Genomic DNA, 17,436 nt, shown 5'->3' with positions numbered 1-17,436 from the left:
TCATGGTTTTTGAAAGCATAAGTGAACCTTGCCATTGGGAAATTGCCCCACTGGAGGCAGAGAATACCAGGTCAGGCCAGCTAATGATATGCCAAAGGTGTTTACTATACGTGCAGAGTGGAAAGCATTGACGCCAATGTCAAGACACTGGAGAATTATGATTTGACGTGAAAATGGTGCCGACAACAATTTTGCCGTCGAAGCCAATGCTCCGCTCAATCGCGTTTCCAGCGTTGGCCAATGTAGAATCCCGCCTGTGCTCTTTAACATTTCTCACCAGTCCTTTTGAATGGGTGATTTGTCTACCTTTGGTCATGGTACATTAACATTTAGGTTCCAAGGGAAAGAATCTATAATATTTTAAACATAGATATTGTACAAGAAAATTGATATACTAATACAAAAATATTCCACTTTTTTTATTACAGAAATAAAACATTTACAAGGTTTTATTTACAAACCAGTAAAATCAGATGATATCATCAGCAATTACTTGAACAAAAAAAGTAGTAAGCACAAAGTAGCTACTTAATACTATTTTCCTATCACCAAAGCAGCAATCATCAATTTTGTAATTAAAAGATGCCCATCTATCCTCTCCTCAGTAAGGCTTTGCATATCATTTTTTACTTCATATTTTGTTAAATAAAGTTAAAAATAATTGTGTACAATTTTTAAAAACAGGGCAGCATTTTGGCACAGTGGTTAGAATTGTTGCCTACGGCACTGAGGATCCGGGTTTGATCCTAGCCCTGAGTCACTGTCCGTGTAGAGTTTGCACATTCTCCCCTGTCTGCGTGGGTCTCACCCCCACAACCCAAAGGTGTGCAACGTAGGTGAATTGACCACTCTGAATTGCCCTTAATTGGAAAAAAAATTGGGTACTCTAAATTTATTTTTAAAATCAGCTTGTTAGAAGGTACATGCAAATATAATTTGGGCAAGCAGCACTTTGGCTAAGGCAAGAAGGAACTGCAATTCAGAAGAAAGGTTATGTTTGAGTTTGAGTTTTCCTCGGTTGATCTGTATTTAGTGTTGAAGTATTTTTATAGTACCAGTTCCTTTTTGTTACTTTCAATGTTACATGAAAATCGACTTAAATTCTCAACTAAAAAATGTATGAAGTAATTCCTGCTCAGTATAATAAATTACTAAAATTAATTTTGAAACCAGAATTTTACTTTTTAGTAGTTTACCAAAAAAACTCAGCTACTCTCAATGTGCAGATTATTCAAATATTTTTACAATTAAAAGTGAACTGATTAAAGGCTCCATATTTTGAAGTGTCAATTATCTGTCACTAGATGTATTTAACAAACACACATCTGAGTCAGTAACATCAGTAAGGGCACATGTTGGACACAGTTTTATTTTGATCTATTTGACTGAGTTTCTCTGAACAACTGATCCCAATTTATACAGCATTGGTGAAATTAGAATGAAATGTATATAAAATTAATTGAAAATGTAGTCCTTCTTTTAGATTTACAATTCAACATGATTTAAAAAAAGAACCTCTGGTACAATAAACAATATGCCAGTACATAATACTGTAGTTCCAGTTTGTGATTGTTTACATTCCATTATAAGCAGGGCCACCACCTCCTTCAGGTACTACCCAGTTGATATTCTGGCTGGGGTCTTTAATATCACACGTCTTGCAGTGAACACAATTCTGGGCATTAATCTGCAATCTCATCCCATTACCACTTTCCAAAGGAACATACTCATAAACACCTGAGAGGAGGGGAAAGAAATGTTCATATGACAAATAACCACAATGATGGTGTTTTGGGAAATTAACAGTAACAATTGCAGGAACAACAATGCAGAAACATCTCCTAGACTAACAGAAAAAAATCAGCTTGTAATTATCTGGCACCTTTCATGATCTCCATGCTCCTATAGTACTTTACAGTCAGTGAGGTAATTTTGAAATGTTTTCATTGCTGGAATGTGGGAAATGCAGCAGACAATTTGGACACAGCAGGGTTCCACAAGTAGCAAATGGCAATGACAAGATCATCTGATTTATTGATGGTGGAGTGATAAATATTTGTCAGGAAAGCAGGAGGAATTCCATTGTTGTTCTCGGAGTAATGCCTTGGTATCATTTAAGTACACCAGAGGTGTCAGATTAGACCTTTTTCTTTAAAATGTTTTTATTAAGGTATACACATCAAACACAACCAAAATCAAAAAGAGAACAGGAAATCTCATAACAAATAAATAACCAACACCCGTGCTCAGCTCTCCCTGCCACCTCTTTTTTTTAAAAACCCCTAAAGTATGTCTCTCTCCCCCCCGCCTTAACCATCCTGGAAGAAGTCGATAATCGGTTTCCATCTCAAGGTGAATTTGACTTTTTTCCAGCTGAAAAGGAATTTCGCGAGGTCGCTCACCCACACAGCCGGTTTCGACGGCTCCGAGTCCCTCCATCCCAACAGGATCCGTCTCTGAGGTACCAGAGAGGCAAAGGCCAAAACGCCGGCTCTCTCACCCCCTGGACTCCTGGGTCTTACGACACTTCAAAAATTGCTAATTCTGGACTCGGTACCACCTTCACCCTCAGATGGGATCTTTTAATGCCTGATTCAATAGATGACACTTATGACAGTATTGTCAGCCTAAATCATATGCCCATGTCTCTCTCGTGATCCCACAACCGTCTGACTCAGAGACAAGAGTGCTACTAACTTGAGTAACAGAATGTCATACGTGAATTACTCTCTTCAGACCTTAGTGGGTTACTTAAAGCACTGAAAGAAAAGATGCAAGAAACAGTCACTGGACCTTCCTTTCATTTACAAATAAATTCATTATAACAGATTTTAAAATAAATTGCCCATTTAAAAACGTCGACATAGCTATCCCACTTTTTAAAAACGGGCTTCAATTTGGTTTTGAAAGTGAAAGATTGAACTGAATTTTTAAAAAAATATAAAATTTTTGTTCCAAACAATACAAAAAATGACATACATAAAAAAACACTCCAAGTATAATAGTTTGTCATCTTTTGTTTTGACAAATTAACGATAATAACCCCACACACCCAACTCCCTCCCCCTGCCTATGTTGTTGTCAACAAACAGATCTTTGAAGAAGACGAACAGCTTCCAGCTGGAGTAAAACCCTTCCTTTGACCCCCCGATCGCATATTTAATTTTTTCCCATCTCAGAAATTCTGCCAAGTCCCCCAACTATGCAGAGGCCCTAGGTGGCGCCCATGCAGGACCCATCGCCAGGCTGTCAGAATGGAGGTGAAGACGTCGGCCCTCTTCCCCCTCAAGAATTTCCAACACCCCAAATATCGCCACCAGCCTAATCCCCACGATCTTCGACATACAACATAGAACAGTACAGCACAGAACAGGCCCTTCGGCCCTCGATGTTGTGCCGAGCTTTGTCCGAAACCAAGATCAAGCTATCCCACTCCCTGTCATTGTGGTGTGCTCCATGTGCCTATCCAATAACCGCTTCAAAGTTCCTAAAGTGTCCGACTCCACTATCACAGCAGGCAGTCCATTCCACACCCTAACCACTCTCTGACATGGTCTCAAAGAACAAGACCCAGAACTCAACCAATTTTGGGCAGGACCAGAACATGTGCGAGCGGTTTGCCAACCCACTTAAAACACTGTTCACACATCTCTACAGTGGGGAAGAACCCATTCATGGTCAGGTGAACCCTATGGACTACTTTAAATTATATCAGGCTCAGCCAGGCGCAAGAGGAAGTGGAGTTTACCCAATAAAAATATCACTCCGGACCCCTCCCTCCAGGCCCAATTCCTCTTCCCACTTCCCCGTTATTTCTTAATGGAGCCTTCCCCATCTCCGGCAATCGTACATATATATCAGAGATCTTCCCTTCTCCCAACTCATCACAAGATCAGTGTAAGCCTCGGTACCTGGGGGGGGGGGGGGGGGGGGAGAATGGGGGAATGAAGAGAGTTCTTTGCAAACAAAGTCCCACGCCAACAGATACCTCAGGAGCTGATATTTATCCATCATCGCCTCCAGTACCGTGAACCTACCCTCCACAAACAGATCCATAAACCTCTCTACCCTTTTCCACTTCCAAATCTTGAATGTGCATCCATCCCCGATGGTGTGAACCCATGGTTACCGGAATCTGGCCGGACAGGAATGGAGTAACCAGCGGCTGTAGACATACCCATACGCAGGAGGCCTCTTCCATCTGCCCCAACCATGACCCCGACTCCCAAACCACCGTCACACCATCTCAATGTTCGTCGGAGTAGAACATTAAAGTTGGTAATGTCAACCCTCCGAATGACGTCCCCTCTGTAGAAAAGCTCTCCGAATCCTGGGAGCCTTACCTGCTCACACAAAGGCAAAATTAACTTGCCCACCCTTATGAAAAAAGATTTGGGAAGGAAAATCTGGAGAGGACTGGAACGTAAATAGAAATTTTGGCAGAACGTTCATTTTAATAGTCTACACTCTCCCCGCCAAGGAGAAAGGGAGGGCATACCACATCTTCAAGTCCCCTTTCACCCCCTCCACCAGACTGCCCAAGTTCAATTTGTGCAGCAGGGCCCATTCATTAGCCGAGGCTGGGAAATTTTCAGCAAGTAACTTATCTCTTGACTCCCTAAAGCTCATCAACTATCTACAAGATACAAAAGTTAGGAGTATGATGAACTACTCCCAACTGGGTGAATGCAACTCAAAAACAAAAACACTCAATAAATTCAACAACATCCAGGACCAAGCAGCCTTCTTGATTGACACCACATCTATGACCAACACCATGTAGAAGATGCACTGCAGCCAGTCGCCAAAGCTTCTTCAACATCACCTTCCAAATTTGCAACTTCTACCACCTAAACAAACAGGGCAAAAGATATGTGGGAAAATCCCCACTTACAAGTTCCCCTCCAAGCCACACAATATCCTGAATTGGAGGTAGACTGCTGTTCCTTCACTGTCACTGGGTCAAAATCCTGGAACTCCCCCGTTAACTGCACTGTGGGTGCATCCATGACACAAGGGTAGTAGTGGTTGAAGGAAGCGACTCACCACTACCTTTTCAAGGGCAATTAAGGATGGCAATAAATGTTGCCTTGCCAATGATGCCCACGTCCCTTGAATGAATAAAACAAAGTGCTCTTAAAAAAGAGACAAAGTGAGGAAATTGTAATGGGGCAGAAAAAAAAAAGAGGGGTGATTTTTGTTATTCTGCAATTATGTTAAGTATGACTAGAATGAATTATACATTTGATCCTTTGGTACAGCCCTGTGTCCTAAACCTGAACAAATTGTATTTCATATGAATGTTATGACCCAAACTTATTAAGCATGAAGATTAGAAATGGCATACATTTATCAGGCAGCTGAAAACAATATGGTCACTCAAGTAGTTTGGGCAGTGATGAATTCAATTCATCACATTTTCACAAAAAAGAAAACAGTAACAGAAAATTCAAAGAACAAAAAGAACAAACCCCCCCGCCCCCATATATACAAAAGAGAAACAATAAATAAACAGCCGTCGTTAGCGAAGATTCAACCCAAAACAAAAACAAAGAGACCCCCGACCCCCGGGTTGCTGCTGCTGCTGACCTTTTGTTTTTACCGTTCTGCCACGAGATCTAGGAATGGTTGCCATCTCCTGAAAAACCCCTGCACTGACCCCCTTAGGGCAAATTTCACCTTCTCCAATTTAATAAACCCCGCCATATCGTTGACCCAGGCCTCCACGCTGGGGGGGCCTCGCATCCTTCCACTGAAGAAGAATCCTCCGCGGGGCTACTAGGGGCGCAAAGGCCAGAACACCGGCCTCTTTCACCTCCTGCACTCCCGGCTCCACTGCAACCCCAAATATTGCGAGACCCCAGCCTGGATTGACCCTGGATCCTACCACCCTCGATACCATCCTTGCTACACCCTTCCAAAACTCCCCCAGCGCTGGGCATGCCCAGAACATATGGACATGGTTTGCTGGGCCCCCAAAGCACCTAACACACCTGTCCTCACTCCCAAAAACCGACTCATCCTTGTCCCGGTCACATGAGCCCTATGCAGCACCTTAAACTGTATGAGGCTAAGCCTCACACATGAAGAGGAGGAGTTCACCCTTTCCAGGGCATTCGCCCATGTCCCCTCCTCAATCTCCTCACCCAGCTCCTCCTCCCATTTACCTTTCAGCTCCTCCACTGAGGCCTGGTCTACCTCCTGCATCACCTGGTACGCTTCCGAGATCCTCCCCTCTCCAACCCATACCCCCGAGAACACCCTGTCCTGAACCCCACGCAGCGGCAGCAGAGGGAACCCCGCCACCTGCCGCCTGACAAACTTGCATGTACTTGCATGTACCCAAAGGTGTTCCCCGGGGGGAGCCCAAACTTCCCTTCCAGCTCACCCAGGCTCGCGAACTTCCCTTCTATGAACACGTCCCCCAGCCTCTTGCCACCTGGCCAGTGCCAACTCAGGAACCCGCCATCAATTCTCCCCGGAACAACCGGTGGTTCTCCCGTATCGGGGACCCCATCGAGGCCCCCACCTCCCCCCGTGCCGCCTCCATTGCCCCCAAATCTTGAGGGTAGCTGCCACAACCGGGCTCGTGGTATACCTCGTTGGAGGGAGCGGCAGCGGTGCCGTTACCAGCGCTCCCAGGCTCGTGCCCACACAGAATGCCATCTCCATCCTCTTCCATGCTGCACCCTCCCCGTCCATTACCCACTTACGTACCATCGCTGCGTTGGCAGCCCAATAATACGCACAAAGAGGTTGGGCAGCGCTAGCCACCCCCTATCCCTGCCCCGCTCCAGAAACACCCTTCTCACACTCAGGGTCCCGTGCGCCCACACAAATCCCGTAATGCTCCTGTTAACCCGCCTGAAAAAGGCCTTCGGGATAAGGATGGGGAGGCACTGGAACAGGAACAGAAACCTCGGGAGCACAGTCATCTTGACTGACTGCACCCTACCCGCCAGAGACAGCGGCAGCATGTCCCACCTCTTAAACACCTCCTCCATTTGCTCCACCAGCCTCGTGAGGTTAAGCTTATGCAAGGCCCCTCCAGCTCCTGGCCACCTGAACCCCCAAGTACCTGAAGCTCCTCTCCGCCCTTTTCAGTGGGAGCCTCCTGGTCCCCCGAGTGTTTCACAAACCGCTCGCTTTTCCCAAAGTTAAGCTTATACCCTGAGAAATCCCCAAATTCCCAGAGAATCCCCATCACCACCAGCATTCCCCCCACCGGGTCCGCCACATACAACAAGAGGTCATCCGCGTAGAGCGACACTCGGTGCTCCTCCCCACCCCGGACCAGCCCCCTCCAATCCCCCGACTCCCTCAGCGCCATAGCCAGGGGTTCAATTGCCAGCGCAAAAAGTAGGGGGGGGGACAGGGGACACCCCTGCCTCGTCCCTCGGTATAACCAAAAATACTCCGACCTCCTCTTATTCGTGGCCACACTCGCCATCGGAGCCTCATACAACAGCCTCACCCAACTGACAAACTCCTCCCCAAACCCGAACCTTTCCAGCACCTCCCACAAGTACCCCCACTTGACCCTATCAAAGGCCTTCTCCGCATCTAGCGCCACCACTATCTCTGCCTCCCCTTCCACCGCCGGCATCATTATAACGTTCAGGAGCCTCCGTATATTAGTGTTCAGCTGCCTCCCCTTCACAAACCCCGATTGATCCTCGTGTATAACCTGCGGCACACAGTCCTCAATCCTCGTGGCTAAGATCTTTGCCAACAACCTGGCGTCCACATTCAAGAGTGGAATCGGCCTGTATGATCCACACTGCAGGGGATCCCTGTCTCGCTTAAGAATCAAGGAGATCAGCGCCCGAGACACGTTGGGGGAAAAGCCCGCCCCCCCTCCCTTGCCTTGTTAAAGGTCCTAACCAACAGGGGGCCCAGCAGGTCTGCATACGTCTTGTAAAATTCAACCGGGAACCCATCCGGCCCCGGCGCCTTCCCCGACTGCATGTTCCCTATCCCTTTGACCAGCTCCTCAAGCTCAACTGGCGCCCCCAGACCCTCCACCCGTCCCTCCTCCACCCTCGGAAATCTCAGCCGGTCTTAAAAGTGCCCCATCCCCCCCCTCCTCCGCCGGAGGTTCGGACCGATATAGTCTCTCATAAAAGTCCCTGAAGACCCCATTAATGTCTACCCCCCTCCGCACCACATTTCCTCCCTGATCCTTAACACCACCAATCTCCGTGGCCGCATCCCGCTTACGGAGCTGGTGTGCCAGCATCCTACTCGCCTTCTCCCCATACTCGTACACCGCACCCTGAGCCTTTCTCCATTGAGCCTCCGCCTTTCTGGTGGTCAACAAGTCGAACTCAGCCCGAAGGCTGCGCCGCTCCCTCAGCAATCCCTCCTCCGGGGCCTCCGTGTACCTCCTGTCCACCCTCACCATCTCCCCCACCAATCTCTCCCTTTCTCTCTGCTCCCCCCTCTCTCCCTGTGGGCCTGAATGGAGATCAACTCCCCCCGAACCCCCGCCTTCAACGCCTCCCAGACCATCCCCACTCGGACCTCCCCATTATCGTTGGCCTCTAGATACCTCTCAATACATCCTCGAACCCACCCCCTCACCACCTCGTCCGCCAGCAGCCCCACCTCCAAGTGCCACAACGGGACCGTTTAACCGGCCCATTCAGTCGCCTCACATTCTAGGTGATCAGCCGGATCGGAGGGCCACCTGCCCCCCTCCCCCGTCGACTAACCATCACCCTTCCGCGGCCCCCGCTCCCCACAGCAACAGACCCCCATCCACGACCCTCTCTACACGCTCCAGCTCCTTCTTGGCCATTCCAGCAGCAACCCGGTATCCCCCCTTCTTCCCCCTCCAAACCGCCCAAACCCCCCCCCCCCCCCCCCCCCCCCCCCCCCCCCCCCCCCCCCCGCCCAAGCTAGGCCCCCCCCCCCCCAAGCTGTGTAACTCCAGTCATTGTACTTCCGTAAGTCAGCCGGCTCCTGCTGACCCCGCCACCACAATCCCCCCCCCCCAGTGACACACACCCATTTCCCCAATGCCGACCTCGCCCCTGCGTCTCCAGCGTGGGAGAAAAGCCCGCGCCCCCATCCCAAGGCCCACCCCCCCCGACCCAAAAAGCGGGAAGACAGGCACATGACCCAACAGGGCCGCGAATCCCACCCAAACCCGCAACCAGTGAAATAATAAAAGTCCCAACATGATATGATAAAACACCCAAGTAAACAGATAACAGTCCCGAAAAGCAGACAAGAAAGAACAGAACAGCAAAAGAAACATCGTCCAATAGAGCCAAAAAGAAAAAAGCGAAAGGATATCAAGGAGGACAAAGCCTCCGGGCTGTGTACAATGTTCCCCAGCCCCCAGTCTTCAGTTCAAGTCCAGCTTCTCTGCCTGGACAAAAGTCCAGGCCTCCTCTGGGGAGTCAAAGTAAAGTTGGCGGTCTTCATAGGTGACCCACAGGCGTGCCGGCTGCAACAGGCCAAACTTGACCCCCTTCTTGTGGAGCACTGCCTTCGCCCGGTTAAACCCAGCCCATCTCTTCGCCACCTCCGCACTCCAGTCCTGGTAGATCCTGATCTCCGTATTCTCCCACTTGCTACTCCTCTCCCTCTTCGCCCAACGAAGCACACCCACGGTCGAAAAAGCGTTTAAAGCTACCAGTACCGCCCTCGGCGGCTCGTTCGGCCTGGGCTTCCGCAGCAGCATCCGATGGGCACCCTCCAGCTCCAGGGGTCCCCGGAACGACCCCGCGCCAATCAGCAAGTTCAGCATCAGGACCACATAGGCCCCAACTCCGAACCTTCCAGCCCCTCCGGGAGGCCCAAAATCCGCAGATTCTTCCGGCGGGAGCGATTCTCCATTTCCTCCATTCTTGCCAACCATTTCTTGTGAAGCGCCTCGTGCGACTCCATCTTCACCGCCAGGCCCAGGAGTTTGTCCTTGTTCTCCGAAGCCTTCTGCTGCAGCTCCCGAATCTCCGCAGCCTGAGCCGTCTTGAGTCGCCCCGAGCCTGTCCAGCGATGCCCTCAACGGCTACAGGATCTCAGCCTTTAGTTCCTGGAAGGAGCACAGCAGCAGCTCCTGCTGCTCCCTCGCCCACTGCTGCCACGCTACCGGTTCCCCGCCCGCCACCATCTTGTCCTTTCTGCCTCGCAGATTCTTCTGCTGCAAAGTTGATTTTCTGGTTGCTCCACTTCTAGTCCAGCCCATCCACCGGCCGCTGAGCACAGTGGCTGCGTCCCCACCCGGGGAAAAGCCGAATCAGCGCTGTTGCAGGCCCTTAAAAGAGCCCGAAAGTCCAAAAATAGCGGGAGCTACCAAACGTGCGGCTTAGCTCCGCATCGCCGCAACCGGAAGTCCCGTCCCCGCTTCTTAAATGGCCTTGGTGAGATATTTTCACAGTTGTTCCCTCTGCTGCTAGAATTCAGCTTTCATAAAGGCCCTCAAGTCAGCTTGAGGCCTCTAAGCCCGCCCTTCCCCCGCCTGCATGCTGGAAGAGGCTTTTATCTTTGCTGCAGTTTCAGCCAAATCTTTCACTGTTTCTGAGGGTCTGGTAACCAAGAAACATACCATTCCTGGGGGAAAGTACTCCTCCAACATTCACCTACGCCTTTCCATCAAAATTCCATCCCGTATTGATTAAAAAAGAGCTCTTTTCTGTAACCTTAGGCAGGAGCTGCCTTATGTGTGACCACTCACTCCATGGTGCACACCGGAAGCCGAATTCAATTCCTGTTAACAATTTTAGATAACTGGTTCCATTCACTCCTTAATTGCCACAAGGTGGCAGAGGTCTACCATAGATCGTAGCATACAAGTCGACACAGCATTTAAGGCAATCCCATTGTACTAATAATAATCGCCACAGGTAGGACACACACACACGCGCACACCCCCCAGGGAGTGGAATTTGTTTTGGGCTAGTTTGAATGGGAGTCCTTCCAGCTCTGTCCCTCACCTGTTTGGGTTCACCGGAAATGCCTCGCTCTTAACCAGGTTAAAGTTATAGCCCGGGAAGGTTCCAAACTCATTGAGGAGCTGCATGATTGCTCCCAGGCCTTCCTGTTGCTCCAGGACATAGAGGAGCAGGTCATTCGCACAGAGTGAGACTCTGTGCTCTGCCACCTCTTTGGATGCCCTTCCAGCTTTTTGCGTCTCGCAGTACGATCGACAGGGGTTCAATTGCTCGGGCAAACAGGAGCAGGGACAGTGGGCATCCCTGCCGAGTGCCCCTGTGCAGTTGGAAGTAATCAAAGCTGGTAGTGTAGGTTTGAACGCTCTCCTTGGGGGTGTTGTACAGGATTTTCACCCGGGAGATGGACCCTGCTCTTAGCCCAAACCACTCCAGTACCTCGAAGAGATACTTTCATTCAACTCAGTCGAAGGCCTTTTCTGGATCCAGGGAGACAATCACCTCTGGTGTTCTCTCCCCTGGGGGTTTCGGGGGGGGAGAAGAGTCATTATTACATTCATAAGCCGCCTGATGTGTTCGCAGTAAGTTGCCTATCTTTAGCAAAGCCAGTCTGGTCTAATGATGACTATGAAACCATTGCCGACTGTCATAAAAACCCATCTGGTTCACAAATGCCCTTTAGAAAGGAAATCTGCTATCCTTACCTGGTCTGACTCCAGGCCCACAGCACTGTGGTTGACTCTTAGCTGCCCTCTCGAAGGCTATTAGGGATGGGCGATAAATGCTGGACGCCCACATCCCATGAACGAATAAAAACAAAAATGGGGCTGGATAAAGCTCCCAGCTTTACCTGCAGATACGGAAGGAGAATAGCTGGCTCCGTGGCCACGCATGTTGTATGGCGGCGGCGACCGTACAACACGGCACCTGGCGGCTGCATGTGGACTCGGCCTATCAGATAGTGCCCCCTGTAACCCCCTCGGACCACCCCCCACCAGCGGAACGGCGGCCCCCCGGCGGCGCTGGACACAGGTCCCCGAAAACTATGAGCACACACACCCCACGCCATCGGGAAGGGCCTCAGGTGGCGTCCTGAGGCCATCCCAACCGCATGCGGCGTACTCAGCGATTACACCATTTTTGAGGGGGTGGAGCATCCGAAAAACAACGCTGCTCCCGATTTCAGTGTAAAAAGGGGTTCTCCAGCCAATCGCCGAATGCAATTTCGGTGTCGGAAATCAGAGAATCCAGCCCATGAGCTCCCACCCAAATGGTGAACGGAAGAATCAGCCTGGCTAAATTCTATAATTACTTTACTTTCATCTTCCCAGTAGGCTGCAGACCACAAACCAAACTGCAAATTCCACTCCATATTTCAGGTCTATAGGGAAGCCTGTAACCTGATCTCTATACAATTTCCTCTATCTCCTTCTTCGTGGCAACACATCAGCTACATATCCAATATCTGCCTTACATCATAGAAACAAAGGCAGGTTCCAGCACAATTGTTTCCAACTTGCTATCGATGACACCTTTTTATGTCTTAAGAGACTTTTGGTCTTCTCACTGTGGACTTAGAAACAGCTGTCATTGTCCCGAAGTGTAAAGATTTGGCACCTCCCTCTCAATAAAACAATCTGAGACTTCCATTTGATCCTTAACAATTAAACTGCACTGTTTACTGTCAGGCAGACATCAGCATGTATCATATTAACCCTTTCGTTAACCTGAAATTTAAAGATACAGTCCCAAACTATAAAACTCCTAGAAAACAAAAGATATATGCTATAATCATCTTATAAACCTCAGTTGTAATAAAGTCGAACTGCCCCCCCCCCCCTTTCAGTCACAATATGCTTTACTCGCATTAAGTAGCTGGCCTCAATTTTTCACCCCATAAATACATGTTTCACGCAATGATACCTTATAGGGACACAAGGGATCAAATAGATGATACAGGCCGTGTTGCAAAGATAAGCAGGGGTTTAAGACATGTCCACACACAGTAGACCATGCATGGTGACGACAAAGATAAATCAGTTGTCCAGCAGTTAATGAAGTATGAAGCTGATTTCAATCTAGAAGTCATGAAATTTTCTAACTTGTCAAATAACAGCCGCAGTGAAGGAAGTGAAAATGAATGGACATCACGCGACAATCACTAGGCAGGAATGTTCCCTGCCAGTCGGGGAATACTTCAGCAGTCAAGGGCTTTCAGTCTCTGAACTTCGGGTAAGCGTTCTCCAAGGCGACCTTCAGGATGCAGGACAACGCAGAATCGGCGAGCAGAAACTGATACCCAAGTTCCACACGCATGATTACGGTTTCAGCCGGGACCTTGGATTCATGTCTCACTACATTAACCCCCCCACCAGCTGGCCTGGGCTTGCAAAATCCTACCAACTGTTCTGGTTTGAGACAATTCACACCTCTTTAACCTGTCATTATCCATTTCTCCAATAGCACCGTCTGGACCTGTAAAGACTTAATTATCTGCAAATACTCGTATTCAAAGAAATTTTTTGCATCATTGGCTTTGTCTATATATGTGCTTGTGTAACCCATCACTTCACTCACCTGATGAAAGAGCTACACTCCGAAAGCTAATGATTCCAAACAAACCTGTTGGACTTTAACCTGGTGTTGTAAGACTTCTTGCAGTGGAAAATTGATGTGAGAATGAAAGAAGCAGGAATCCATCCTGAAGAAGTTTTTGAAGACCAAAAAACTATTTGAAGACCATTTGAACAAGGACCAGCCACTGGCTTGATCTTGAGATGCATCAGAATTAGTTCTTGTTTTTAAAATAGAAATTTAGAGTATGTTCTTATTTTTTTTCCAATTAAGGGGCAATTTACTGTTGCCAATTCACCTAACCTGCACATCTTTTTGGGTTGTGGGGGTGATACCCCCATAGACACGTGGAGAATCTGCAAACTCCACACGGAGAGTGACTCGAGGTTGCGATCAAACCCGGGTCCTGGGAGTCATGAGACAGCAGTTCTAACCACTGTGCCACCTGCTGGCCTGTCAGAATTAGTTCTTGAAAATTATCAGCATGATTACACAGTCACCAAAAATGTAGTGCGCACCGACACACTTGTATGAGATGATGAAATAGGCAAAATCGAAGCCTGAGACCAGCAAAGATTTCAGAGCAAGAGCTTAGTTGGTGTAGTTGCTCTATGGAATGAAAATGTGTAATTTTGTGGCAGAAGGCAGAGATTTTTCAGAGATTATCAAAAGGCCTTGATGTCAAAATTACCACTTTCTAGCGAATCATCAGAGGACAGCAGTGAAAAAAAGAGTACGTGTTATGTTACATTGGCAACATTGATGAAGCGCTCAAGAATTTTGATCTGCCCAGCAAACAAACTGTAGAATGGAAAGGTTCAAAACTAGTTCTAGTGAAAACTATAGAACATAAGACGACAATTCACGGTGGTACTAGGCTGCATGGCCGACATAACAAAATTAACCGTGACAATTTTCAAGTGTAAAACCATGCTGAATATGAAATTCCATGCAACCATCTCTATGCAACAGTTGATGGATGAGGATGGAGTGAAGTTGTGGACCGATAATGTATGGAATAGGTGGCCTACACAAAAAATGCAACTTCTTTGTGTGAGGCATGTTTAAATCTCATAATTGATAAAATCAAGAGGTACCAAGAGGTTGTAAAGAAACAACAGCCAAATTGTAGTTATTCCAGGGGGTCTAATAGGGCGGCACGTGGCACAGTGATTAGCATTGCTGCCTATGGCACTGAGGATCCAGGTTCGAATCCTGGCCCTGGGTCACTGTCATGTGGAGTTTGCATATTCTCCTCGTGTCTGCGTGGATTTCACCCTCACAACCCAAAGATGTGCAGTGTAGGTGAATTGGCCACGCTAAATTGCCCCTTAATTGGAAAAAAAATAATTGGGTATTCTAAATGTATTTTTAAAAACTTCCAGAGGTCTAACATCCGTAGTTCAACTTTTGTATGTGTGCTTCAATAAGATATTCAAGGATAATATTTGCACCAGAGAGAAGAGGTGGATGGTTGATGGAAAAAAAACGTTCACAGAAAGTGAAAGTTTTTCCCTGCTGCCTTGTTATATGTTTCGCGTGGGTTCTTCATCAAACCCTGAGATGTTGTTAGTGCACAATGTGTCATCAGACTTTCAAAAGAATGTGGACTATCCAATTCAATGGATGCAGAGCAAGATGATGTGGAAGGGTCATGAAACTGGAAATGCCATTACTGATCCAGAGCGAGATCCTTACAATGGTGCCTTGGCTAAAGTGACTCAGAATGAATTTGATGAACTCTTTCTCTTGGATGCTAAGGGCAATGACTTAACCGCTTTTAAAACTCTTAGATTGTTCATCTTTATAGAATTAATTTAGTATTAATTTTATATGAATTACCGATGTAATTTTCTCCCCGCATTTCAAAATGATGATCGCTCACTCCAACAGATCCCATCTTATACTCAGTATACAAGTTGATCCCCCATTTTTTTTTTAATAAACAATTTTATTGAGGTAGTTTTTGGCTTTATAAACAGTTACAGACATCATCAGAAAGGAAGCAAAAAAGGCAAAAATGTGCAAACATCCACGTACTTTCAATACTTCCATCGTAACATATTGCACAAGCCCGCTCCCCTCCCACCGGTACTACCCGCCATATTTTCCCTCCTACTCTACTCTACCCCCCCCCCTCCCCCCCACCCCCCTGCTGACGCTCACTCTCCCGCAAAGAAGTCAATAAATGGTTGCCACCTCCGGGTGAACCCCTGCACAGATCCCCTCAAGGCGAACTTAATTTTTTTCCATCCCCAGGAAACTCGACATGTCCGCAAGCCACCACTCAGTCTTCGGGGGCTTCGAGTCCCTCCACGCCAATAATATTCGTCGCCGGGCTATCAGGGAAGCAAAGGCCAGCACATCGGCCTCTTTCTCCCCCTGAACGCCCGGGTCTTCCGAAACCCCAAAAATTGCCACCCCTGGACTCATCACCACCCTTGTTTTTAGCACCTGGGACATGACCCCCGCAAATCCCTCCCAGTACCCCCTCAGCTCAGGGCATGCCCAAAACATGTGAACATGGTTCGCTGGTCCTCCCGCGCACCTAGCGCATTTGTCCTCTATCCCGAAAAATTTGCTCATCCGAGCCACCGTCATATGGGCCCGGTGAACGACCTTAAATTGGATCAGCCCGAGCCTAGCACATGTCGCGGTCGAGTTTACCCTACTCAGGGCCTCTGCCCACAACCCATCCTCCATTTCCCCGCCTATCTCCTCCTCCCATTTAAGTTTCAGTTCCTCTGTCTGGGACCCTTCCTCCCTCATGAGCACCTTATATATACCCGAGACTCTGCCCTCCCCTTCTTCCCTCCTAGAGACTATTCTGTCGAAGATCCCCATTGGCGGGAGGCGCGGGAAAGATGGGACCTGTCTACGAACAAAGTCCCGCAACTGTAAGTATCTAAAATCATTTCCCCTTACCAACCCAAATTTCTCCTCCAAGCTCCTCAAACTCGCAAAGCTCCCTTCCAGGAACATATCACCCACCCTTCCCGCCCCCGCTCGCCGCCATACTCGGAACCCCCCATCCATACTGCCGGGGGCAAACCGATGGTTGTCGCAGATTGGCGCCCAGACAGACGCCCCCATCTCCCCCACATGCCTCCTCCACTGGCCCCATATCCGCAGGGTCGCCACCACTACCGGGCTGGTGGTGTACTTGGCCGGCGGCAGCGGTAGAGGAGCCGTGACCAGGGCTTCCAAACTGGAGCCCCTGCACGAAGCCGCCTCCACCCGCTCCCAAATAGACCCTGTACCCACCATCCACTTCCTTATCATAGCGATGTTGGCCGCCCAGTAATAATTGACCAGACTCGGCAAAGCCAGCCCTCCCTCGCTGCGGTTCCTCTCCAACATCGCCTTCTTCACCCGCGGAGACTTTCCCGCCCAGACAAAGCTCATGATCAGCCCGTTAACTCTTTTGAAGAAGGACTGTGGGATAAAGATCGGGAGGCACTGAAAAATAAACAAAAATCGAGGGAGGATTGTCATCTTTACAGTCTGCACCCTCCCTGCCAGTGACAGCGGGAGTGCATCCCATCTCCGAAACTCTCCCTTCATTTGCTCCACCACCCTGGCCAAATTTAACTTATGCAGCCTGCCCCAGTCTCGTGCCACCTGGATTCCCAAATACCGGAAATTTTCCTCAACTAGCCTAAACGGTAGCCCTCTCAATCTGTTCTTCTGGCCCCTTGCCTGGACCACAAACATTTCACTCTTGACCGTATTTAATTTGTATCCTGAGAACTGGCCGAACTCCCTCAGCATTCCCAGTATAGTTCCCATCCCGGCCACTGGGTCCGACACATACAGGAGCAGGTCGTCTGCATAAAGAGAAACCCTGTGTTCAACCCCGCCCCTCACCATCCCCTTCCAACCCTCTGCGGCTCTCAGCGCAATCGCCAGCGGCTCTATGGCCAGCGCAAACAGCAGCGGGGAGAGCGGGCAGCCCTGCCTGGTC

At 48.7% G+C, this 17,436-nt stretch overlaps 1 protein-coding gene across 1 annotated transcript in view; it reads right to left on the bottom strand.

The window, feature by feature from the left end:
* Positions 1-404: 404 nt before the first annotated feature.
* etfdh (electron transfer flavoprotein dehydrogenase) overlaps positions 405-17,436 on the bottom strand; it is a 99,332-nt gene continuing 82,300 nt past the window's right edge. The window contains exon 13 of the mRNA XM_038792306.1: positions 405-1,737. Coding sequence (XP_038648234.1) covers positions 1,574-1,737 — 164 coding nt within the window. The 3' untranslated portion in view covers positions 405-1,573. The remainder of the gene's footprint in view (positions 1,738-17,436) is intronic.

Source organism: Scyliorhinus canicula, chromosome 3 (genome assembly GCF_902713615.1).
Source record: "Scyliorhinus canicula chromosome 3, sScyCan1.1, whole genome shotgun sequence".
NCBI lineage: Eukaryota > Metazoa > Chordata > Chondrichthyes > Carcharhiniformes > Scyliorhinidae > Scyliorhinus > Scyliorhinus canicula.
This window is presented reverse-complemented; position numbering and strand designations above follow the sequence as displayed.